The sequence below is a fragment of the Rhinatrema bivittatum genome, chromosome 7 (genome assembly GCF_901001135.1).
Source record: "Rhinatrema bivittatum chromosome 7, aRhiBiv1.1, whole genome shotgun sequence".
In the NCBI taxonomy this organism is placed as follows: Eukaryota; Metazoa; Chordata; class Amphibia; order Gymnophiona; family Rhinatrematidae; genus Rhinatrema; species Rhinatrema bivittatum.
The window spans coordinates 181251581-181277983 of record NC_042621.1 but is presented as its reverse complement, the minus strand read 5'-3'; the positions used below and the strand labels follow the sequence as shown (position 1 = coordinate 181277983).

The window sequence follows — 26403 nt, the reverse complement described above, 5'->3', positions numbered from 1 at the left end:
TATACTTCTATGTTTAAAAATTTATTATTTACAACTTCAAATTTGCTTTAGCATTAAAAACTCTTTCACAATCATCCTTGGAATAGGAGGTCAACTCCAAAATATAATAAATAAAATCATTGCCTGTGAATACAGTTCATCCTGTAGAAAGATAACCACTTCTTTTTTTTTTATCCTCATAGACTAAATGCTGGCTCCTTTTACACCTGCTCCTCCTCTTCAGTGGCCATCCATAGTCCCTGGTTTCTCTTCAGGATCCAGGAAAAAAAAATCCCTGGAAGGCAATCACCATTTTAACTGTTCCCACCGCTAAAAAAGTCACAGTGTAAAAAATCAGACCTGTCAGGGTGCAGCCTCACTTCCAGATCACATTCCTTCCCTTTAATACAAATCACTATTACATACATTTACTAAAGAGCACGCATGAAATGCGGAGCGCAGGACATGTTCTTTCTGTCACGTATTGAGGCCAGCTAATAGGCAGGGGTCCCCAGTTTGCTTGAATTCTTTGTTTAAAGCAGCTGCCACAGAATCACAACAAAACTGCCCTCCCACCTTCCTTGCCAGGCTGGGTCAGTGGCTGCCACTGTTCCTCTCCTAAGCTGGAGTAGGAATGAGACTGGGGAGAAGGGGGAAGAATGAAAGGTCAGAAAAGTGAGGTTCATGAGGAGGAAGGATTAAAGGGTGAGAGTGGCAGAAAAGAGAGCTGGAGATAGGTTGGAAGATTGGGGACGGGAGGAATGGAGAAAATATTAGATGAGGGAGAAAAAAAATGAACTGGAGGTGTGGAGACAGGTGAGCAAAGAGGCACCAGCTGTCATGAGAGTGTGGGTGTGGTGCAAGAGGAGAAAAAGGGAGGAAAACAAGAAGAAATCATCAAGACATACAAGCTTCCTTCAGAATCTACCACTGAGCTGCTGCAGGAAACTGGAAGCCTTCATAATTGAATGCTCTTTGTCCAAGGATATCAGCCTTTGCCAGGACTGCCAACTCATGAAACAATTTTTTTTTTTTAAACCAACAACCTACCAAAGTTTTGCCATTGTTTTTTTGTGCAGAGGTAGACTTTTGCTGCCAAGACTCATCCTCCTCAAGCAGAGAGAGAGAGAGAGAGAGAGATAGTCCCTGACTCCCAATTCGTGCAACATCACAAAGCCTGAGCCTGCAGCACTGGAGGCAGGCTCTGCCACTTACAACATGAAATTGTTTTTACCGACATGTCATTTACTCACACTTGGCCAATTCTGATCTTCACTTGCTTATTCCTTAGATTTTCTCTTGTGACCAATATCTGACAAATGCTAGCAAGTATGTATGTTTTAAGTACAGGAACATTTTATAGCAATTTCTCTAAAAAAACAAGTCAACAGGTTGATTTGCTAGACTGAAGATTTGCTCTACACAATGCAATTGCTCTAACATATTTATCAATTTTGTCAGCCCAATTAAACCTGAGGTTTATTATTGAGGGACCATTGTATTAATCCACCGAGGGACACATAACAGCACCTTCTCTTTTTACAGCGATATCGCTAAGCCAAACTGTGGTTCTGAAAATAGTTACTATCTGCGTTTTATATTGCTCCTTATTGTCTAATAATGTCCAAAAGGCCTTACAAATCAGAGCACAACAGAAACACAGGCAAATCTCCAGGCACCATTTTCCACCACCTGTACAACTGCATGATAGCTTCCCCAATCAGATGCGTGAGACAGAAGAGGAGCTCCTCCATCCATCAGACTTGCATCCGTGCAGCGACCTGGCACTGATGGCTCCAAATGTTAGGACTTGCTCAGGTAACGGTGGCGATTCTGCGGGAACCTTCCCTGCACAGCCGTGCACCGTCAGGGACCACTTACTCTCAACCCAGCTACACCTGATGAAAGTAAACCATAGACAGCGGGAGCAGCATCAGATCGAGAACCCTCCAGACTTACAGGCTCATGCTCTAGCTTCGGCACCAGCTCTCTCAGTCTCTTGCCATGTTCTCCCTTCCCTTTATTGATTTGTGTTTTTCTTTACAGTGCAAGAAATCGGAAGTGGCCACAGCGAGCCTCCTATACCAAAATCCCAGCTTCCAACCTTAATAATTTACCTAAAGACAGAAAAGTCCTGCTGTTGAACTAAGTTTCAGCTAGGAGTACATGGTCCAGCTGTTCTGTAGCTCTTGTCTGCCTCTTAAAAATGAATAAGGCTTTCTCAGCTCAGGTTTGCACTGCTGATTTTTTCATGAACTCATTGTCTCTGGTATCCGTCATTTCTTCTTCTTTGAGCTTTTAAATCCTCGTATGGCATTGTGACCAAAACAAATTGTAGAAGGCACCCTGCAATAAAAGGAAAACCAATCCAGGTTGAATAAAAATAGCTCCCTCTTGATTCATGTTATCCACTCACTATAGCAGGATTACAGTTTCCTCCCTGAGACAGTAACTTTCAAAGTGGTGAGCAGGCACCCACTGGTGCGCATACGGTCGGCCTGCATCCAGGGGCGCAGCTATTTTATAATTGATGCATCTTTATGTGCATATGTTATAAAATAGCCTGGCTCCGCGCACAAGCGTAAGTCGAGAGATTTTAAGAGGGGCGCCTGCCCATGCCATTCCCAGTTTACCAGTTTGTCCACCGATTCTCCCACTTAACAGCTAGGTGGTTTGATAGCCTGCATGCCCCCATTACCCCAGGCCCTTTAAACCCCTCAGATATGGTGCAATACTTAGATTGTATCACTTACACTTCATCCCAAGGCAGAAGTAAAGTTATGGGACAAGAATTTTGATGCGCGCTAGGGCCCATAAATATTTACGAGTGCATCTCTTAGCCAGGCTCCAAAACACCAGCACCTCACCCAGACCATGTCCATGCCCCTTTTTGGAAAATTTTGAGATATGTGGGCCACGGCATTTACACTCTTATCTGGGCATTTTTAAAAATATGGTCAGCACGTACAAGTCCAACTTCTTCGCGCATTCTCTAATTGATGTGCACACCAGGATTTTAAAATTCGTCTTTAAAAGAGCAGTTTCCATCTTACAAAATTCCTTTTTTTCTCCTCATAGTTGTGAGAAGCCAGTCAGCCATGTTGTTATGTGCTATAATGCTGTATAGTTACTAATTACATACAATCACTGCTTTGAAGAGTAAATGAGTGATTTAACACAGTTTTGTTAAAAGGGATATTACAACGTTAATGTAAATACATAAGAGTCAGGAAATTGAGAGTAACGAACTCTGTAACAGTCCTAATACTACAACCGTCTGACTTGTCATCATACCAGATATACATCTTGTGTGGGATTTATAAAGGGAGAACAAAATATGCTTATGAATGGATTTGTAGGGCTTTTCAATTTTTGCCCTATTAAAAAAAAAAAAAAAAAAAAAAAACCTCACCCTTTTTAGATTGAAGTCTACCCTGTTGGAAATGACATCAGGCCCCAAATTTCACCCCCATGGTTCCCTGGCAGGTGATACTTCCAGATGGATCTACCCACCACCTTAGCACTCTCCAGACTGGAACTGAAAAGTGCTTTTGATCTGAAAAAGCAATTGGTATTTTTGTTATGTTAACATTTTGAATTTTATCCTTCCAAAATTAAGTTTAGAAGTTTGTTGAATACGTGTGGATTTCATTCCTCCATTTCAGTTTTGGTGTCATTTCTCTCTTTAATCACCCTCCTGTCCCCTTTCTTCTCCATTTCTGTATCTCGCACCCCGCTGGAGTCTGACATTTTCAGCACAGCCACTATGGATTCTTTATTTCACCTGTTGTGCTCTCTCTTCTTCACCTTCCCCCACAGCTCCCCCCAGAAGCGCCAAGAGCTGAAAGCAGCAGCAGCAGCTCCCCTTGCACACTGTTTAGGAAGGATGTGAATACCAGCGAGGAAAAGGGAGAGAAGCAGCCAGGGAGACAGTAAGGTGGGTCCTCTCATACTGCCCAGGGTGCCAATCCTTTAGGTCAGGAGAACTGGCATTACATACATAGACAAGGTGGGGATGGTGTGCATCAGAAAGGAAAGTGAGACTGTAGCCATATACCCATTGGATGAAAATAAATAAGAAGCCACTTTTATAAAGTCATGTTTACATATCTCAATGCTTCTTCCTACTTTTTTTTTTTTTTTTTAACCACCCAGTAAAATAATCAGTGCTTCAGAAATATATAACACACAAGAAACTCCATTTCTAAAAGTTCTACAGATTTTCAAGAACAAACATTACATTCAAATATTAAAATTACAGTGGAAGACTTTACTTGTAATAAAGAATACACAGCTTTTGCAGGCACATTTTGTGATTTTTTTTAAATTTTACAATTCTCTGAGAGAGGAAGCGATGGTATCAGGTAAGTTAGTAGAGAGATGAGTAGTTCTATCTTGGAATTATATCTAATTTTGTTACTTTGTGAAAGAATTATTTTTTTTATTCCATGGCTCCTACCCCTGTGCATGCATACACACAGATAACATCAAAGACACAACCAGAAAGAGTAAAGCATGGAACAGATATCTCTGCTTAATCAACTCTTGCATTACATTGTATAGTTCAAGCTATTTCTGATCTCAGCATTTAACAAAAGCCTTTACATTAAATAAGGGCTGCAAGTTTATTTGATGACAATTCTGTTCTGTGTAAACCGATGTGATATTCTGAATTGAATGTGGGTATAGAAAAACAAATAAATAAATAAATAAGAATTCGTTTCTGGGAATTGTGACAGTAATCATCTGTTTATGAGTTTTGCCTCAGACATGGTAGATTACAGTGATTAAATGTGAGGGGACTGACCTCTGTTTACCGGGTGGACTCTCTGACTTGGGAAGGCTCTTGCTTACAGTCAGGAAAGTGCAGGTACTTTCCATCGGTTCAGGGACAGACAACTCCATGGAATCCACGGGAGACTGCTCAGTATCATCTTCTACATTTAAATCCATGCACGCTATCACATCTTTCTTTTGTAGACTCTTCTTCAGTTTGGTATTACTGTGGAAACAGGCAGTTTATTAGAGCTATACATCTTTCAAACCACAGCTCACCTTAGCTGGCCAAAGTTGTAGTTAACAAAAATTTCTCAATAATACTTCAAAAATACATTTTTTTAACCTCCTTGCCTACAATCTTTTTCCCAAATCAATGCCTATCTGTAAGTTGTGGCAAGCAGCATCTCTCTTTGCTGCAATATATATATATATATATATATACACACACACACACACACAAGCACACATACATATACATACACACATACATATATATACACATACAAGCACACATACATATATATATATACACACACACACACACACACACACACACATCAGAGAAAAGGAAAGCTGGATACCTATAGCTATCTGTCCCTTGTTTTGAGTGTACTTTTTGTTTACATCCAGACTGAAGGAGGGCAGGTTGATAGTGTTTAAAGCTGTCATATTGCTTCATCTACTCATGTTTCACTTTGAAATAACATAGCAGATATAAGTTTTCTTATACAATATCTGTTGCTATACGTAAAGCACAGAGTTCAATTTACCATCCACTGTTGATTCTTTTTTTCACATGTGAAGTTTGTCTACAGCTTGTACAATGTGATTGCTCAAAGTTTCAATAAAAATTAGATTTAAAAAATTCACATATGAATTTTCTGCATCCAGGCTTCTTTCTGATCTGCCAATTATCCTGTCAGAAAGCAGCTTCAAGCAATCTACAATCTAATTGGCAGTTTTGTTGATATTTGAAATCTTTGTCTGGGGAACATTTGGAGTTACCTGGATAAAACCTAGGGGATCTCCTTCTGTTCTAGCTAAATTTTGTCCAGGTAATGAGTTACCGAGATAAAATTTTGCAGTGATGGAGGCATTTCAGGCATTGGTTACATTTTAGCTGTTAAACGAAAAGTCAGCTGGGCAAGTCTAGTTGGAAGAATATGCATCCCAAAATTACCTGGGTAACTTTATCCAGGTACATTCAGTGGCAGGCTTATCTGGATAAATGCTGCTGAACATTCAGGTAAAGTTACCCAGGCAATGTTCCTACTCACTAGCTCGCTGATTATCTACTTCACATGCAATGAGAGAGAAAGCGTACAATAGGATGAACTGCTGGTTGGACTTCAATATCACGTTAACTTACACAATTTTATCCTCTGTGGTTGCACCAGCAGCGCATATTTTTCTGCCTGCTAAACTTGCCATAGAATAAAGGAGCAATCCGCCTCCTCTGCCCATACAGACAATCAACCCATTCAAAGTAATCATCTAAATCTTATTAAAAATTCAAAGTCAAGCCTATTTTTAAACTTGAAAAGTGAAGAGACTTTACTAAATTCTGAGTGTTTGAGTATGTTTGAAACAACATACACTATACAAGGCTTTCTGAATTTAAATAAGATGGTTTATATTTTAAGTCTTACACAATATAAGTAACAATGTTCAAGGTGTGTAAGAGACTTCCTGATTGACAAAACTCATAAATCCTAATGGGTCTTCAAGTATCAGAGACTAGTGAAAACATTAACTGGCTTTAGGCTTTCACAATCACCATTTAGTTTTTTTTGGTTTGTCGAATCTGAAGTCAGAAGGATACAGATGAACTTTGATCAAATGGTCTTTTCTGTCTCTACTCGTCTTGAACTTCTCCAGGCAACCTTCGACTAAGCACTGATACTGAAAAAGAATATAGAAATTTCAAAAATATGTCGGAAAATAAGTTCATCTTCAAGACTCAGAGTATCTACCATTAATGCTAAGATGTTTCAACTGCTTTTTACATTTTTCGTTTTTTAACAATGTAATCAGAACTACATAATTTTTATTTACTTTACTACTGCAATAGTGATTGACTGGTACAGTATTTCCCAGTGGTAAGGAGGGGATGAAGGACATGAAAAAAAAAATAGCACAGAACCACTTAACAAAAGAAGGAATGGCTATTGTCATTGCTATGATATAACAATACCCCAGAAAAATGTTAAAAATGTTAAAATATTTTAATCTAAATTTAATTGCCTATATTTTGTTAGCTAGTATATATATTATTTTATTCCACTATCTTTCTACCACCTCCCCAAGTGATTCAGGTCCCTTTGTAGGAAGAAGAAAGGCATCCTCAGAGTTCAAACTCTTTACCACATCCATGTGACAGTGGGCGTTACCCCTGCATTGACAGTTACCCTCCATCCTTCCTACACCCTACCAGCTCCAACAGAGAGAGAAAATGCAAATTCAATTTTCTGACAACCCAGTGCATAGTATTAGGGCAACTCAGAAGGTAGTATTTTTATATGGAGTTACATAACCCACGATTCTCTCTTTCCTTGGTTTTTGCATCTATCCCCATCATATGGCTAAAAAGCTGAGGAGGCAAAGGCTGTGCAAGATAAGTAATAATAAAACTCCACCTACAGTATGAGATCCAATTCCAAATGTAATCCAGTTTACAATTTTCCAAATTTTCAACCTCAAGTACATGAAGAATTAGGGTGACCCCTTCCAAAAATTAGTAAGATTTGAAGAACCCTCAGTTCATATATCTATCTATATATAATGGGCAGAATCCCATGGTAAATCTTTATCCTGATCTTTTCCTGCAGTTAAAGATCATTATTGTAAATAATTACTATTAAGAAGCAAAAATCCACTTCAGCTTTCCACACTATTTCTAATGCTATATTGACAAGTATGGATGGCTTTTCTTGGCAATTAATGTACTGGCAGACAGGTTAAAAGATCAATACCCAAACCCAGTAGGGGTGATTAGCCTGAAGGGAACACTATGATTTTTTTGTAGACCTGTTAACATTTAGAAGGTACAATAAACCTATATATAGTTTTAGTTCAGAAACATATGGCAAAGTGGTTTTGACTTTCATGCTTGGTGCTAGTGCGATAATGGATCTTTGATGTTTAAATTTCAGCTTAGACCAATGACGGGACAGAATTCATGTTCAGGTAACTGGCCTCACCCACGAGGTAAACATTAAAGTAATAATAAAGCACAAGAGAATACATATTGCTGGTGGGTATCCATATATCTTGAGTGTATCATAAGACACAATGCTAAAGGTAGAGTATCTTTAATGAACCAAAAAGTGCCATTATCTAATTAAAGCACACACCCTGGAATGTGATTACAACTTTTTAAAGTCACTTTACAGGGCTTGTATCTAATCCATACCATTATGCTGGGATACAAGTCAGAGCTTCTGGCAGAAGATCAGGGATTCTTCTGTTTATTATTTAATAGTCATTAGATGGTTAGAATTTCCTTTTTCTGCTTGTTCGAACTGTCCATATTCTATGTTTCTGTATCTTCTAGAAACAATGGTGTTAGGGAAATATATTTATTTAGTGCTAAAAATATGTCTAGTGTAAAAGAATATTTGAATGTAAGATTCTAGTCTGGTAGGACATATTGCATTGGTGATAAATATTTAGTTGCAATATATGTTTATTTCCAGAAGTGGAATGGAAAACACAAACCAAAGCATTGAAGGCCTGCAAGGTACAGTATTAGAAACTAGCAGTAATTAATCAAACAGGGGTCTCAGTCCAATTGTAAAAAAAATTAATCTCCAAATATTGTATTAGTTCAGCCCCAAACTGAATCCTCATGAGCAGCATTTAAATTCAAACTGCAATTATGGACTTAGCAATTTATTGCTTAATTCACAAACTATATCAAGCAGAATCTCAGCAGTAGATGAAAAATGATTTAGTTTCAGCAGTCAATGTGACAGTTGTGGGGACAGAAAATGAAGTTAATTGGGGGTAATTTGCGATTAGGAAATGTAATGTATGCTAGAGACCACATATTGTTTCCCAGGTGGTATTGGCAGTGGCTTCTGATAGTGGTGAGCTTTCAGAGCTCCTGCATGCCACCATGACTTTGCCATCAAAGAAAAGGCAGCGCTTTGCTTTTAGATGAGGCATAACACCACAGTTCTTAGAGGCCACAATCCAACTCCCAGTTCCCTATATTCACAAGAGGACAGCAAAGAATGCATATTTTGAACTTTGCAATTTTCATCAACTGAAGTCTTATTTTACTAAACAGCATCTGGCCATCTTCATCCATACTGCAGTTGCATCCTGCCTGGAGTACTGCAATGTGCTGTATGTAGGGCTTCCAGCTAAGTTAGTCAAGTGTTTACAAGTAGCTCAAAATGCAGCTGCTTGTTTACTCTCTGGCTGTGGCCCATAAGATCATACGGCACCAAGCAGGAAAGCCCTTCATTGGCTTCCCATTTTCCCTAGAGCCCTTTGCCTTGCTTTTAGGGATACTAAAAGTTATCTCCCTGATCATCTACACAGTGTTATGTTCCAGAAAGGTCACTGAGATCCCAGAATGCACGTTTATTGAATGCTCCATCAGTTAATGAGGCACAGTTGGCTCAGACTCGCAATAAAGCCTTTTCCTGCTTTATGTCTTCACTTTGGAATAAGCTTCTAACAGAGATCTGTCAGCTGAATGATTACCTGGCCTTCTGCTGTACTTTCAGGACTTGGCTCTTTACCCAAACATATGGGACATATTTTTATTATTAATATTAGGATAGTATTCTCTTTATGATTTCCATGAATTTCTGTTTTATACTTATTATTGCTATGCTTAAATTGTGTTACGTTTCTAAGGAATCTTGTTTTTATTGCAATGTTATTTTTTATTATGTGGTTTTACCTGTGACTGCATAGATTAGTGCACAGTTTTGTTTTTTTAATTTTGTGATATTTTGCTTAACCCTCTGCTGTTTCTCATCATGAACAATGATGAAATGGCAAATAAACTGCTAATAAATAAAGTGCAGCTATTGTATTAGTACAAGTTAATTCAAAAGATAACAAAGTTATACTTTTAATTCCTTTCCATGAAGTCATTTCATAAAATACAGAAATTAGAATTCTGAAATATTATCTCTGTTTCTGACAAAATATGTCCTTTGAAACTGATTATGACCAATTAATTCCAATGGTGACTAAGACAACACCTTATTTAGTTCTCACTTGCTGTACAATATTATTGTACTGTATATAAAACAGTAGATATACTGCACGGATTGGCAGGTCTAGAAGGTTGAATACCTCAATGGGTGACAACTTGAACAACCAAGTCTTAGAATACTCAAAAACAAAGGCTGAGAAAATGAACTTGCCCCAGGTGATCAGGTTACCAGCCCAAGGAGGACATTCTCACTGTAACAAAACTCCTGTCATGATCTTGTTTTACTGGTCCTTAAACTGAGTGGATAAGAAGTGATTTCACATGACTGAGTGCTGCTGAGCTGCCATGGCAACCAGGTAAAACTCCTGCTCGCTTTAAAGGAAAAGCCAGCAAAACATTTTCAGTGTCAAACAAGCAAAGCTGGAGTCAGAACACCAGATTACAGATTCAAACAGGATTTAGAACAGTTAAGAAGATGGGGGGGGGGAACAAAGAACAGGTCAGCTCAAGGAAAAACCTCAGTCTCCTGCTGCTGTTCTGAAGAGGGAACGGGTTACGTGAAAGGGCAGTTCAGCAGGTCCCCCCATGCTATCGCCTCCCACATTATCTTTCCTTCCATCTTACTCTCAGACTGGATACCCATACAATATCTCCTAAATTAGGACTGTTTTTTTGGTTTTTTTTAAATAGTGAATGCTGGTCTCTCACTTTTTATCTGATAGATTAAAAAAAAAAAAAAAAGACCAGAAATTTGCTTTCACTTTTTTTTTTGTTTTTATGAATATTTCTCTTTCTGTTTTGGGGCTAAGTGTGAAAGATGTTATCAGACTTAACATTTATGTACAAGATTTCAATTCTAGTTTTTTTTTTAACTTAAGATTTTACAGATGCTGGCTATAGGCTGTTTCACAGAGTGCCAAGAGCAACATCAAAAACAGGCAGTCTTTGGCCATGCTTGGGACAAATGTGGAGGATAGTGGTGGGAAAAGGGTTGGTAACAGATATGGTAGAGGGCAGAGCTGTGTTGGGCTCATGAGAGATTTTTCTTGTATTGCTACCCAAATTGAATGATTCTCAACTGGGCAGACTGGATGGACCACTTTGGTCTTTACTATGCTAGAATCTTTAATCCAAGCAGCAGCTCATCCTCCATATTGCAAAATGATCCCTACTAGGTGGTGTTTAAGGTAAATGCCAGTTATCCTAAACAGGATGAGGCCTAGTATTATGCACACAGACTGAGTAAAAGTGCAGGCCTAAAGCAAGGTAGACATGGAGTTTTGCAGCCATGTGATTTTTTGGCAACTTTATAAGAGCCTGTTTTTCACATAAAGGAGAAAAGACCGTGTTTGTTTCTTCATATCAGAGAGTTGTCATCACTTCCCAAATGAGAGGACAGAACCTTGACCAGAACCGAGAACATGTCCTTGGTAAAAAAAACTTTGTATTTCGCCTGAGACCAGCTATGAAATGGGTACTGTTCTAATACTTGCTTTATTGATGGACTCTAATGAGCATATGAGAATATTCCTATACATTGGGACACAGATGACATCATGTGCATCCCACCAATCCTGTGTCTATAGGAGGTGGCAATATCCAATACAGATTAATACTGGACCCTTATGAAGCTGAATACTCAAGAGAGACTGAGTTACCCAGACAAATTTGAACGTTTGAGATTACCTGGCTGGATATTATCCTGGGAACATTATCCGAAAGAGCTTTTGCTTAGGGCTTTTCCCCATGGCTTTTTCCACAGATTCCCCAAGCTCTGCCAAGAGAGCTTTGTTAATGGAACTGCTGTAGTAAATCTGCAAGCTAAACTTAGTTTCAAATACTCAGCACAGTTGCTCATTAATGTGAATGCAACTGTTTGCCAAATATTTCATCTGGAAGGACTTCTCGGCCAATTAGTGAATTTTTACTCCTTTTCTACCGTCATAGCTCATGGAAACATTTGTGAGACTTTTTGGGTTTTATCTTTCATCCATTAAAAGTATTTCCACTGGATTAATCCTTTGGTATAGAGACAGTGTCCTTTTACTGCAAAGGGTGAGACACTGGCTAAAGTTACCTTACAAATGGGCTAATTTAGTGGCAATTGTGTAATTCTTAAGTGCATAGTTGAGGTTAAAGACAACGCTTAGAAGTTCTGCCTATCTTACATGACAGTGCTTACACTGTAAAACGAAACAAACTAACAAAACCAAAGAAAAAATAATTGTACCATATCACTTATTTTACTTATGCTGCTAATAAATTAATTGACTATCTCATAAAGTTTCTGTATTTGCTCCCTAAAAGTAAATGAATTAGTATCACAAGGTTACTGGTTAAATCTGATAATCAAATATAAGTGATCCAAACCATCCAACATAATACAGGTCCCATGCGAGATCTTCTTACAAGTGTCAATGTCAAAATGTCTAATCAAGAGTCCAGAGTTCGACCATAATGATAAATATTTTGCCTAGATTGTGTTATCTGTTTCAAACTCTCCCAATTAGTGTTCCGGATAATCTTTAAAAATTATGGCAGAAAAAGATATTTGGTTTCATTTGGAAAAGGAGACCTCCAAGAGTGGCTAAGGGAGTGTTATATCAAACTAAATTGGGGGGGAGGGGGGGGATTTCCCCCTGGTAACGACCTGGCCGCCTGCTCTCGGTGGTGGGCTTTGAGTTTAACTAGGCTAGAACAAGTCTGGGGTGGGCAGAGTACATTTTCTATATATAACCTTCAGGATAAATATTCTCTTGGAGATAAGGATAGATATTCCTTTTGTACAGCTGTTGCGTTCTGTGAATCTTAAAAAAAAGGAAAGACCCTGTTTGAGGGACTCTGTGATCAAGTGGATAAATTATAAAAACCTATTTCCAAAATGTATGGGATGTTAAACGGTGATTTAAAATCTTAAATGGCCCTTATCACAGCTTGGGAAAAAGATTTGGGGGAACTTCTGGGGGAGGAGTTATGAAATCAGTGCTTTCTGGCTACAAAGATATTCCATTTTAGCCAGAATAATGGAATCTGGGTATAAAATATTGTGCAGATGGTATCTAACAGCAGAGAGACTGCATCAGATGTACCCAGGGGTGAGGGGAGACTGTTGGAGAGGATGTGGAGAGAGGGGTCAATTTTTCCAATTAAGGTGAGACTGCTCACCTTAATTGGGCCAGGGTTTCTCATTTCTTTACAATATTATCGGGGGTCTTGGTGGCTAAAGAACCAAAGCTATTTTTACGTGGGCTTACTGATCAGAGCCTGCCTGAGACAGTATACAAACTGCATATGCAGCTAGTGTTGGCTGCTAAGTGTGAGCTGGCCTAGGAGTAGTGGAATCCAGGCGTTTATTTGCTTTTATAGACCGACATTCAACACATGTTATCACATCGGTTTACATAGAACAAGTTGGAAAAAGGTTACAGTGCAACAGAGTATAACAACTGGGAGAACAAAACAAGGGGATATAGATTTAACTGATATATAAGGCAAATAAAGAAAAATTGAGAAGCAAATAAATTAGGTAAAGAAAAACTCAAGAGGGTGGTTTTTCTTATATTCATTTAGGAATATTTAGGAATGTGGAGGATAGGCATTCTGTGTTATTTTAGTCACATATGATGGATGTAGGAGTGCATTGGATAGAATAGGGGATGATCGGAGATTGTGTATATCATGGAGGAGATGAGTTGGTGAGTGTAGTAAAGGGTTAGTAGGTGAGTGAAAAGGGAAGGGGGATAGGATAGGGGGAGGGGAGGGGAAGGAGTGGCTATGAGTGAGTTGTGGTGATTGTTCTCATGATATTGTAAAAGCTTTTTGGAAGAGCCAAGTTTTTAGTTTCTTTTTAAAAGTTTGAGATGTTGGCTCAAGTCTTAGGTCGATGGGGAGGGAGTTCCATAGAGGTGGTCCTACTATGGAGAAAGCACATTCTTTGGTTGAGTTGTGGCGGGTTAGTCTTGGGGAAGGAGGTTTGAGAAGACCGGTATTTGTGGAGCATAAATTTCTTAGTGGGTTTTGAAAGTGAAGTATGATTTTCATCCATTCCGTTTTGTTGTTGAATAATGCTTTGTGGATGAGAGTTAAGGTTTTGTATAGTATTCTGTAGGAGACTGGTAACCAATGTGGCTCCTTGAGAACTGGAGTGATGTGGTCAGACCTTTTGCTATTGGTAAGTGATCTTGCTGCTGCATTTTGTAGGAGATGGAGTGGTTTTAGAGTTAAAGCTGATAGACCTAGGAGTATTGCATTGCAATAATCTATTTTTGAAACCAGGAGGGCTTGCAAAGCTATTCTGCAGTCCTCAGAGTGCAGGAGGGGCTTGATCCTCTTTAAGACATGGAGTTTGAAGAAACCTTCTTTTATTGTGTTATTAATATGCTTCTTGAGGTTTAGTTCATTGTCTAATGTGATTCCTAGATCTTTTGCAGTGAGGATAATTTCTTTGATTGTTATGCAGTTATTGAGTTGGGGGTCATATATGGGTGAAGATTTGTTGCATATATAGAGAATCTCAGTTTTGTTATGGTTGAGGGCGAGGGCCATTTTTGTTAGTAGTTGCTGGATTGTTTTGAGGTGGGTGCTCCAGATGTTTAGTGTATTAGCCAAGTTGTCATTTATTGGGAGGAGAATTTGGACATCAGCATATATGTAGTAATTCAGTCCGAGATCTGAAAGGAGTTTGTATAGAGGTAGAAAGTAGATATTGAAAAGGGTGGATGATAATGGGGATCCCTGTGGGACACCATATGGAAGGGGTATTTGTCTGGATTCTGTGTTATTGGTTCTGACTATATATGATCTGTTAGATAGATAGGATGTGAACCACATAATGGTGGAGCTACATAATCCAATTTCTCTTAATCTATTTAGGAGGATGTTATGATTGATGGTATCAAAAGCTGCAGATATATCAAAAAGTATGAGGTTGAATTTTTGGCCGCTTCTTGTAAAAAGATGACAAAGACCTCCAGTTCTTCACAAGCAGAGTAAATGAAAGCAGAAAAAGGCCATCCAGTCTGCCCAGCTGCAACACAGGCACCACCAGTGCAAACATACCCATGCTGCTCTCCAATCCTGGAAACTACAGACTGGGTAGCCTGACTTCAGTGCCAGGAAAAATAGTGGAAAGTGTTCTAAACATCAAAATCACAGAACATATAGAAAGACATGGTTTAATGGAACAAAGTCAGCATGGCTTTACCCAGGGCAAGTCTTGCCTCACAAATCTGCTTCATTTTTTTTGAAGGAGTTAATAAATATGTGGATAAAGGTGAACCGGTAGATATGGTATACTTGGATTTTCAGAAGGCTTTTGACAAAGTTCCTCATGAGAGGCTTCTAGGAAAAGTAAAAAGTCATGGGATAGGTGGTGATGTCCTTTCGTGGATTGCAAACTGGCTAAAAGACAGGAAACAGAGAGTAGGATTAAATGGACAATTTTCTCAGTGGAAGGAAGTGGACAGTGGAGTGCCTCAGGGATCTGTATTGGGACCCTTACTTTTCAATATATTTATAAATGATCTGGAAAGAAATATGACGAATGAGATAATCAAATTTGCAGATGACACAAAATTGTTCAGAGTAGTTAAATCACAAGCAGATTGTGATAAATTGCAGGAAGACCTTGTGAGACTGGAAAATTGGGCATCCAAAGGGCAGATGAAATTTAATGTGGATAAGTGCAAGGTGAATCATATAGGGAAAAATAATCCATGCTATAATTACACAATGTTGGGTTCCATATTAGGTGCTACAACCCAAGAAAGAGATCTAGGCGTCATAGTGGATAACACATTGAAATCGTCGGTTCAGTGTGCTGCGGCAGTCAAAAAAGCAAACAGAATGTTGGGAATTATTAGAAAGGGAATGGTGAATAAAATGGAAAATGTCATAATGCCTCTGTATCGCTCCATGGTGAGACCGCACCTTGAATACTGTGTACAATTCTGGTCGCCGCATCTCAAAAAAGATATAATTGCGATGGAGAAGGTACAGAGAAGGGCTACCAAAATGATAAGGGGAATGGAACAACTCCCCTATGAGGAAAGACTAAAGGGGTTAGGACTTTTCAGCTTGGAGAAGAGACGACTGAGGGGGGATATGATAGAGGTGTTTAAAATCATGAGAGGTCTAGAACGGGTAGATGTGAATCGGTTATTTACTCTTTCGGATAGTAGAAAGACTAGGGGGCACTCCATGAAGTTAGCATGGGGCACATTTAAAACTAATTGGAGAAAGTTCTTTTTTATTCAACGCACAATTAAACTCTGGAATTTGTTGCCAGAGGATGTGGTTAGAGCAGTTAGTATAGCTGTGTTTAAAAAAGGATTGGATAAGTTCTTGGAGGAGAAGTCCATTACCTGCTATTAAGTTAACTTAGAGAATAGCCACTGCCATTAGCAACGGTAACATGGAATAGACTTAGTTTTTGGGTACTTGCCAGGTTCTTATGGCCTGGATTGGCCACTGTTGGAAACAGGATGCTGGGCTTGATGGACCCTTGGTCTGACCCAGTATGGTATTTTCTTATGTTCTTAATTCTACTTTGGAAGGGACCAACTTTCAAAGTGAGAAAGTAATTTAGTCTCTATAGACTTATGCAATCTTTGGCCTTACCGTATTCATAACTGCCAAGTTAGAAGAAATAAATGAATCCTATTGATAAACCACTCCACTCCGGAGGCTCTAGGTTATGTACAATAATGGTGGATGGTGATCTTTTATTTTTATGAGCACATCCATCAGTGACCAGGCCTAAACCATCAACTCTCTTCACACAAGCAACCAAGCATTTTTCAAATGGCAATGATTTTTGCTAAGTTTTAATAGGTGACAAGGGACCTTCATTTTCAGTACTTATTTTCTTTTTCCTGTGAATTTATCAGTGTTTATTAAAACAAAAAGGAAAAAAAACCCAGAGAAATCAGTGGAGAAACAATAGTATTTTTTATAGGTAAATATTTGTATTCGTCTTGTAATAAACACAGAGAAAATTCCCAGGAAAAATTAAGAAAAATTGAATACAAAAGTTCTTACAGGTGACTTAGGAGTGAAAGACTAAGCCTGTGCCAGTGCGGTCTCAACCAGTCCCTATGTTTATTGGTAGGTTTACTTTTTTTCTACAGGAATTTGGAAAAAAGCAATTTACAAAATATCCCAATTTTATCAATAAATCATCATACTTCTGCAGAAGAATATCATATAAAATTAAGTAGCCATCTTGCTCCATGATGAAGGCATCTGATAATTTCATCACCTGTCATCAATCCATAATAAGCATAATGTATGTTATGCATTTCTATTGCCACACGGGACAGATTTAAATAAATGCAAAACCAAAATACTGCTACCTACATAGAGTCTTCCATTACTAAAGAAATTCAGCCATGGCAATAAGGCAAAAATACAAATTATATTGATCTTTCATTTATTCAGAAAGCAGACTGCTTTAGAACAAAAAGGGTTAGCATTTTGTTATGTCTAACTAACCATGTTCTGCTTCTCTGACATCATCTGAAAGTATGAGTCATGCCACTCAAGAATGTGCACATCCAAGAAGTGTCCTGATGGAAACGAGCGCTTGCAGAATGAACAGACGTTTCGGTGAAGCGTGTTGTAGTGGTGTTCATAACCTTCCAAGGTATCGAAGAGCTGGGAACAGTCAGCAAGATGACAGCAAAACTCAGACACCCTGATAAGAAGAAATAATAGAAATGTGAGTGTAGATGGCAGACAACACCCACACTTTTGACCGATTAAAAGAAACTATTCTTGTTAACATTATACCACCACAGAATAAATATCAAGTTACAATAAACTTGGTTTTATATTCTGCTTCATAGAAGACAGCATTGGTGGGTGTATTAATTTTGTACAGAGATTGGCCGTATGTTCATATCCCGTATGATTCTGAAAAAGAAAGATGCTTGCAATGATTGAAGCCGAATGACTAGTCTAGTCTATCCTGTAAGAGGACCACACTAGAAGCAGTGACGGCAAACTCCAGTCCTTAAGTGTCACAACCAGGTCTGATTTTCAGGATAGTGAAACTATGCAATGAACCAGATTCTTAGATGAAGTGTATGTCGATGTATCTCTTGAATAAATCAGGCATTCAAGAACCAAAGTTCACCCTGTACTAGATATACTGTAGCTAAACTAATAGTGTTTCTCTCTGCATGTGTGCTTACAATGGAAGCAGATGGAGCAAATGTGTATTAACATTAACGCAGATTTTCCCCTAAGCGAATGTGTTAACTCGCTATTTACAATGGCACCCCCTGTTGCGTCCGGTCTCAGATGGCTTTGACCTCTGTGCCTCACTTTTCTTCCTGCTCTCTCCTCAAGCCTTGGGAAGATGGCTGCTGCCGTGTCTTCATGCCGCTCTCTCCGGCATCCCCGGAATGGCAATGGCAAGGCTATTCGCCATGTTTCTCCTGAGGGCCCCCTATGGTACGCGCGCGCGTGCACACCACCCACATCTTTATCCAAGTCATGGCAGGAACCTCGGGGGCGTCCCCCTCGAGGGATGTCACGCCATCCGGGTATTTAGCCTGCCCTTCGTTTGCTAACAAATCGAGTTAGCAAGGTTTGGATATGCCTCCGGTCTAAGCTACTCTGCCGCTTCTGTGATGCCGCTGGAAGCTCTTTCTGCCCTTCGGGGTATTTCATCTAACCTGGGTACCCGCTCCTCGGGTGCCCTTTGCTTTATTTCAGGTGCCTATCTGGGATACCAGGTACTCGCTCCTCGAGGGCCTGCTCTCCCTGCCTTGGTGCCTGCAATCCAACTACTTCTGCCTGCTGGGATCTCCAACAATACAGCTACCAACTTACAGGCCGATACAGTAAGGGCGCATAAGAAAAAGTGCGGCAGTGCCGGGCGTCCGCTCGTTTGCCGCGCGCACAGTTTGGATCACATACCGCTCGATACAGTATTTAAATGGCATGCAAATGCAAGCCGGGTCCAAAGTGCGTCCATGAAGCGCAATCCATTTTACTGTATAGAGCGCTATACAGCGCCTATACAGTATCCTGGGTGCGCTGGTACCTGTCATTTCAAATGACAGGTACCAGGAAGTGGATGGTTCTCCTATGCTCGGGCATCGGGGATTGCCAGTCCTCTCTCCCCCCCTCCCGAAGCAAGGCGCAGGGCGAAAATCGACTCGACATGTTATTAACGCAAATAGAAATTGTAACAAAAGTAAACTTACTGCATGCTTCCAGCAGCCTCAGTCCTCTCTCCCCTCCTCCCGAGGCGCCCACCGCGGCTCCCCTGCCTCCCGGGGGCAGCCGGCGGCGAAAGCGGCTTCCGGCAGCCCCTCCGGCGAAGGTGCATGAACGCACGTCCAATTTGGGCGCTCAAGCAGTGAAGGCGCATTAGCGAACCGTGACCTGAGCGCCAGGATGGACATCCGAGGTCACGGCGTGCGCGCATGCACCTTTGCTGCTTGAGCGCCCAAATTGGACGTGCGTTCATGCACCTTCGCCGGAGGGGCTGCCGGAAGCCGCTTTCGCCGCCGGCTGCCCCTGGGAGGCAGGGGAGCTGCGGTGGGCGCCTCGGGAAGAGGGGAGAGAGGACTGGGGCTGCTGGAAGCATGCAGTAAGTTTACTTTTGTTACAATTTCTATTTGCTTTAATAACATGTCGAGTCGATTTTCGCCCTGCGCCTTGCTTCGGGAGGGGGGGAGAGAGGACTGGCAATCCCCGATGCCCGAGTGTAGGAGAACCAGGCCACACCATGTTACTTGCTTGCTCCAACCCACCCACTTATTTGACCGGAGCCTGTCTATTGCTGTCACATCCCTCTAACGCCAGGGTCAGGGTAGGCGGTAAATTAGCAGGTTAAAGACGCGGCAAAACAGTTGGTTAAAAAGGCGATAATCGGGCCGCACGTTACTGTATGGGAGGGAATAGCTAATCCGATCGTTTACATATATACATGCCGCGGGCGGAAAGGGATACGCGTCGATTTAAAGAAGTGGTAAAGATTGGTAAAAACGGATAGTGAATCGCGGGTTAGACTTACGCGGCCAAATTGTGGGTAGAAAGCGGGTTAGAAACAGGGTAACCGCGGCCGCGCTTTACTGTATCGGCCTGTAAGTGAGTAATCTAACCTTTGTCAGTCTGTCTCATCTGCAGCTCAGCACTGGGAACCTGCATCTGGAACTCCCTATACTACCGTGTACTGCTAACATCTCCCATTGTGGGATGGGTCTCCTCTGCCGAGGGCTCCTGGACTGCTCCTACTGGATCACCTCACTACTGCCACCTCTGGTGGTATCATTCTGCTGTATAGTAAAAGACAAATCTGTGTTTGCGTGTTTCGAGTCTAGCCTAGTACTGCGGTTCCTCATGGGGCTCCTCCCCGTGGGAGTGGCCATCACCGCAGTGCCCAAGAATCCACTCCAACACCAACACCCCCCACCCTAATGCGCTGTCTAGGTAACATAGAGACACATTAAATATTAGCACACTGGAATATGGTAATGATCTCCTTAGTTATTAGCACACTATGTAGTAAGGCCCCTTAAGCAGAAGTTAAATTTATGTGATTACTGCTTTAAATGTAACTTCTGTCAAGAGCTGAAGTAAACCGCTAGTGTGTAAATCCAGCAAGGCCATTACAGCAGGCTAGCAGTTTACTACAATGGAGAGGGGGTGGGAGGGGAAGAGACCACGTCTTCAGCCTTTCCCTAGAGTACCTGTAAGAAAGAAAAATTCCCTCCCCGTTGCCTGTCTTCCCTGATCTTCTACAAAGAAAACTGCCCCATCTCCTGTTCATTCCCCTCCCACCCCATTCTGCCAAAAATATAAACTCACCCCATATGATCCACTCAAAGGTTTCAAATGTTGACCAGAGGAGACAGCCTTACCTCCTACTGGCCCAGCATATAATGATGCTCTAGCCTCACTTAATGGAGGCCTTCAACTTGAGAACCCTGTAGGTGGGGCCAGAAGAGGAGGAAAGGCCATCTTCTCCGGCTGGTATTAGGTGCTTTCAGGATGAGGATGGGGGTTCTTGGTAGTCCAGGGGGTCTTCTATTTGCTTATTGGGAGTGACTGATTTTGTTTTGCATTGGAAGGGCATGAGTCTTGTTTCACTGGATGAATGTGAAGTGAAAATCAGGGGTCTTTATTTTCATTGGGTGGGCAAGAGGAGAGATCCAGGGAGGTAAGGGTTATGAGGATCGAAGGTGAGGGGCCATTTGTTTTGTATTGGGCAGGTGGGAAAGGGGTATACTTACTTTTCTTTTGTATCATGGGAGCTTATGGACTAATTTTAGTATTGTGCATAGCACACCGGTGTTATGCTTAATGACCTTTTGACAGCGCTCTTTTTATAGTAAAGTTAAGCTATGTATATCATTTACCACTTTGGCAGAAAGCCTAATGATTAGCATCCATCGTTTAAAAAAAAAAAAAAAAAAAAAAAATATATATATATATATATATATATATATATATATATATATATATATATATATATATATATATATATATATATATATATATATATATATATGTACTAATTTTTAGCACACTTTGTATGCTTTTACTTCACATGCCCCAGAATTAGTTATAAATCATTCCTCTCCATTGCTTAAGAGGGAATATAGAGTCACTAATTGCTCTGTGAGAAAATAAATGTGCCCTGTACAAATAAAGAGCCAAAGGATTACAATTTACAGTGGCTTGCAAAAGTATGACCCCCTAAAAAGTCAGATTTGGGTGGATTACAAATGACACAAACATACTGTCTGGAACAATCTGTGTATTGCAAACCAGTATGCTCTTAAAGTAGAATTTCAAAGTCATAATTCATTATTTCTCTGCATTTTTTGTAAAATAAAATTCAAAATTGAAAAATGCTGTTTGCATAAGTATTCAACCCCCCTGCTATGGAAGCTCTAAGTTTACACAGAGGAAAGATATTGCCCTAACAACTGGCATCTACTTCTGAATCATTTAAAAACAAACAAACAAAAAAAGTCAGCTTTTCTAACATCAATGATTATAATACAAAAATGAGTGATGAAGGTAAAGTAAGGCCTAATATGAAGGACATTCTGTCTTATTGGGGACTGTTGGAGGTAAGCAAGATCAGAATCTGATTTTTCTTTATTGGGTATTCTACAATAGCTGCTCTGCAATACAGCATTTCATCTCTGTGCTGAATATCAGAAGAACACAGGATCAATTTAAGATAAAAAATGAAACATATAATCCATTCAAACCTTTTTTGATTATTTTTTGGATGCATGATATGACGGCAACAAATAGAATTCAACTTACTTGGGTCGTTCTGTCACTTCTGAAACACTCGTGAAAATGTCTTGGAGATATAAATGTCTATGAATATCACCATCCTACAGTATACAATAGATAGCAGAATTAGGTGACAGGAAATTTTAAATACTCCAAAATACAAATTCCCAGCACATACAGTGTAGCTGTTTTTATGTATTACTATTTCTATTACTAATAATCATTCATGAAGTACTACTAGACATATGCAGCATTGTACAGATATATACAAGAGACAGTCCCTGTCCTACAGTTTACAATCTAATCAAAATTTATTTATTTATTTATTTATTTTTGGTTTTTATATACCGGAAGTTCCTGTATACAATACATATCACTCCGGTTCACATTTAACAGAAATAACTATCGCCGGGGAGGCGGTTTACATGGAACATATCGAATATAATGAACGGATAATAATCAAGGTAAAATCTATTATGAAACAGCTAAGATCAACTTAGAGAACAACTTAGAAAACAACTTAGAAAACAACTTAGAAAACAACTTAGAAAACAACTTAGAAAACAACTTAGAAAACAACTTAGAAAACAACTTAGAAAACAACTTAGAAAACAACTTAGAAAACAACTTAGAAAACAACTTAGAAAACAACTTAGAAAACAACTTAGAAAACAACTTAGAAAACAACTTAGAAAACAACTTAGAAAACAACTTAGAAAACAACTTAGAAAACAACTTAGAAAACAACTTAGAAAACAACTTAGAAAACAACTTAGAAAACAACTTAGAAAACAACTTAGAAAACAACTTAGAAAACAACTTAGAAAACAACTTAGAAAACAACTTAGAAAACAACTTAGAAAACAACTTAGAAAACAACTTAGAAAACAACTTAGAAAACAACTTAGAAAACAACTTAGAAAACAACTTAGAAAACAACTTAGAAAACAACTTAGAAAACAACTTAGAAAACAACTTAGAAAACAACTTAGAAAACAACTTAGAAAACAACTTAGAAAACAACTTAGAAAACAACTTAGAAAACAACTTAGAAAACAACTTAGAAAACAACTTAGAAAACAACTTAGAAAACAACTTAGAAAACAACAAAAATAAACATACATGGCAAACAAGAGTCAATGGGAAATGTATTTGATGTAGAGAATTGGTTAGGTGTTAAAGGAAGCCTCAAAAAGGTGAGTTTGTACTATTAACATGGGATCTGATTAAAGCTACCGGTATTTACATGGGTATATATCTGGGCTTTCATTTGCTACATTAGCAGATATTTGCTTCTCCAATGATTTTAAGGCCCTGATACAAGGTTGCATGGTAACTAATTAGATACTTTTAGGAAAACCGTTTGTTGATTACTATCTATACAGGACACCACATAAGACTTCTTTGCTGTAATATTCTAATAATAGACATAGGAGAAAAGTGAAGATACTCAGATAAGACAGAAGTGCAAGATCCCAGAAAACGTTAACAGATATTTGTAAGAATTCTAACTAGCTAAGGGATCCACAAAATATGTCTGAATAAAGTTGTCCTATGAACAATTCCAACCATCCAACCCAAGCAATTTTATTTTATCCTTGTTCTGGAACAAACACTACTAGAAAAGAGTCTGATCTAAATAAATAATTTCATAAAAATGTGAGTAATCATAAGTTGTCTATACTGCAGCACCACTAATTATTTCCTCAAAAATAAGCTCCTTGACAGTCCTGACAAAATATATAAATAAATATATATATTTTTTTTTTTTACTCATCCTCTTCCATGTGTTTCTATAAAGAGAATTCAGAAGGGTTATCCTTCACTTCTGAAACATGCAGTATACTTAGTGATCAAGGCAACCCCTGATATTTTTCCATAGAATATTTTTTGTGTAAAAAAAGTATCAAAATAGTCTCAACATATAAGATGATCAGAGACAAGACAGCATGGAAGTTGTGTGTCAAGTGTCAGGAAGAAGCCTTTAGTAAGACTACCACATTTCCAGGTCAAATTTGTGAATCTGTGGAGGAGCTGAACTTTGCGAAAATACAGCAGACTGATGCAAAGGGTTGCACAAGCAGACTGACAGCGGGAGGAGAGACTCTTTATAAGGCCTTTATAATATTCAATTATTTATATCACTTTCGGGCCGATACAGTAAAGTCTGCGGGAGAGTGGGCGAACGCCCACTCGCCGGTGCGCGCGATTCAGTATTTAAATTAGGTCCGGCGGCAGATCCGGGTAAAAGTAGGCGCTAGGGACACTAGTGCGTGCCTAGCGTCTTCTTTTTGACAGGAGCGGTGGCTGTCAGCAGGTTTGACAGCCGACGCTCAATTTTGCCGGCGTCGGTTCTCGAGTCCGCTGACAGCCACGGGCTCGGAAACCGGACGCTGGCAAAATTGAGCATCCGGTTTTCGGCACGACAGCCGCGGGCCGAATTCAAATTTTTTTTTTTTTTACTTTTTTTTACTCTTCTGCACAGAAAAGCAGTTTTTACTGCTTTTCTGTGCACTTTCCCGGTGCTGGAAGAAATTAGTGCCGACCTTTGGGTCGGCGCTAATTTCTGAAAGTAAAATGGTGGCTTGGCTGCACATTTTACTTTCCGTATCCCGCGCGCATACCTAACAGGGCCATCAACATGCATTTGCATGTTGAGGGCGCTATTAGGTTCGGCGGGTTGGACGCGCGTTTTCCTCCCCTTACTGAATAAGGGGTAAGGGAAAACGCGCGTCCAATAGCAGGCTAACAGTGCGCTTCGCACTGTACTGTATCAGCCTGTATAGGAGGGCCAGCTAATAACTCGAAGTGAGGTTTTGGTGGGGCTAGTTTTACATGCAGAGTGAGATGTATGAACAGCACAGTACACCTCAGTGAAGATTTGACTTCATTTGGAGTGAATAAAGTGTCACAAAGATGAGATTTCTACAATGTTCTCTCACCCTAGCTTGATGGTCTTCTCACTCTGCATGTAAAACCGGCCCCAAAACCCTAAATCACTACCAAAACCTCACCTCAACTTATTATTTCTACAATGTTTTCTCGCCCTAGCTTGATGGACTAAATTTATTTTTATACTTTGTAATCTTTTAAATAAGATGTAATCTGCTATGACGGCTCGACTGAATAACAGTATAAGAATTTTAACAAATAAATAAAATAAAACAAAACTTCTCCTCGAGTTATTAGCTGGCCCTCCTATAGTGATATAAATAGTTGTTGTGAAGGCTTCCTCCAAAGGCTCTCTCTCTCACTACTCCACTAGCCCAAAAAATGGCTGAAATGCAATTTGCAATCTTTATCGCGAATTGTGTTAGGGCTGTTTCGGGCATTTCGCACAGCTTAACACCAGGGGGAAAAGGTGTAGTTATTTCCAGCACGGGTTACGCTATCGCACAGAGTGAAAATGCCCTTCATTTTCAAACCCCTCTCCTTTTGAAAAATTTGCATTCGCACAGGGCGCTACCATTACTATCGCATGTGTTATGGCATTATCCCCATAACGCATTTTGATGAATGACCCTGTCAATTAGGTAAATAAAACCCAAAGTAGTTGGGTAGAAATGATACACTCGCCAAGGCTAAAACGTGTTTAAAGATGAAAAGCTTTTGGGAGCACCAAGACATTGCCCGTAAAAGGCAATGCTGGTCCCAAAACTTGCTTACACCGTTAAAACACTTTTATTAGAGTACTATCTCCGCCCAACAACTTTGTTGTATTTCTTTTTACTACTCATTCTATCACAAGCCCTGCGCCTTAGGAGGCAGCCCCGAACACAGCCATAATGGCTGAGATCCAGCCACCCTCACCGACCCCCGCCTAAGGACACTCATAAGCCGGCCGGGACGCAGCCTTCTCTACCTCGAAGAACGCGTGCTCCTTGTGGAAGCGGATTCTGCGGGGGGTGAAGCGGCAGAGGGCCGCCCCCGCATCCCCGCCGCTCTGCTCGGGAGCAGCCTGAACCGGGAGCACCGGGAGCTTCCCCAGGTCGGCATCGTCAGGGCCGCAACGGGTCAACGTGGCCACCAGCTCAGCGGGCAGCATCAAGGTGGCAGAGCAAAAGCCATCGAGCCCTCAACAAACCTGCAGCTGCGCAGTTCACAAGCCAGCGCCGTGCGTGTCAAGCCTCGCTCTAGCTTAGAATTGTCGGCATTATCTTTTTTTTTTTTGTATTTGTTACTAGACCGCTCGCAGTGCTTTA

At 40.0% G+C, this 26403-nt stretch overlaps 1 protein-coding gene across 2 annotated transcripts; it reads right to left on the bottom strand.

Moving 5' to 3' along the window:
* On the bottom strand, positions 1-26279 carry ZNF511 (zinc finger protein 511). 2 transcript variants are annotated; one of them, XM_029609591.1, is made up of 7 exons: positions 26064-26279; positions 22229-22302; positions 17426-17627; positions 6536-6660; positions 4787-4981; positions 3392-3535; positions 1-2325 (listed from the first exon to the last, which is right to left on the bottom strand). In XM_029609591.1, exons 1-6 carry the CDS (start codon positions 26244-26246, stop codon positions 3409-3411), a joined length of 906 nt encoding a protein of 301 aa, XP_029465451.1. In that variant the 5' UTR covers positions 26247-26279; the 3' UTR covers positions 1-2325; positions 3392-3408. The 2 variants fall into 2 exon arrangements, with proteins under 2 accessions (XP_029465451.1, XP_029465452.1); XM_029609592.1 differs by lacking the exon at positions 3392-3535.
* Between the last annotated feature and the right edge of the window lie 124 nt (positions 26280-26403).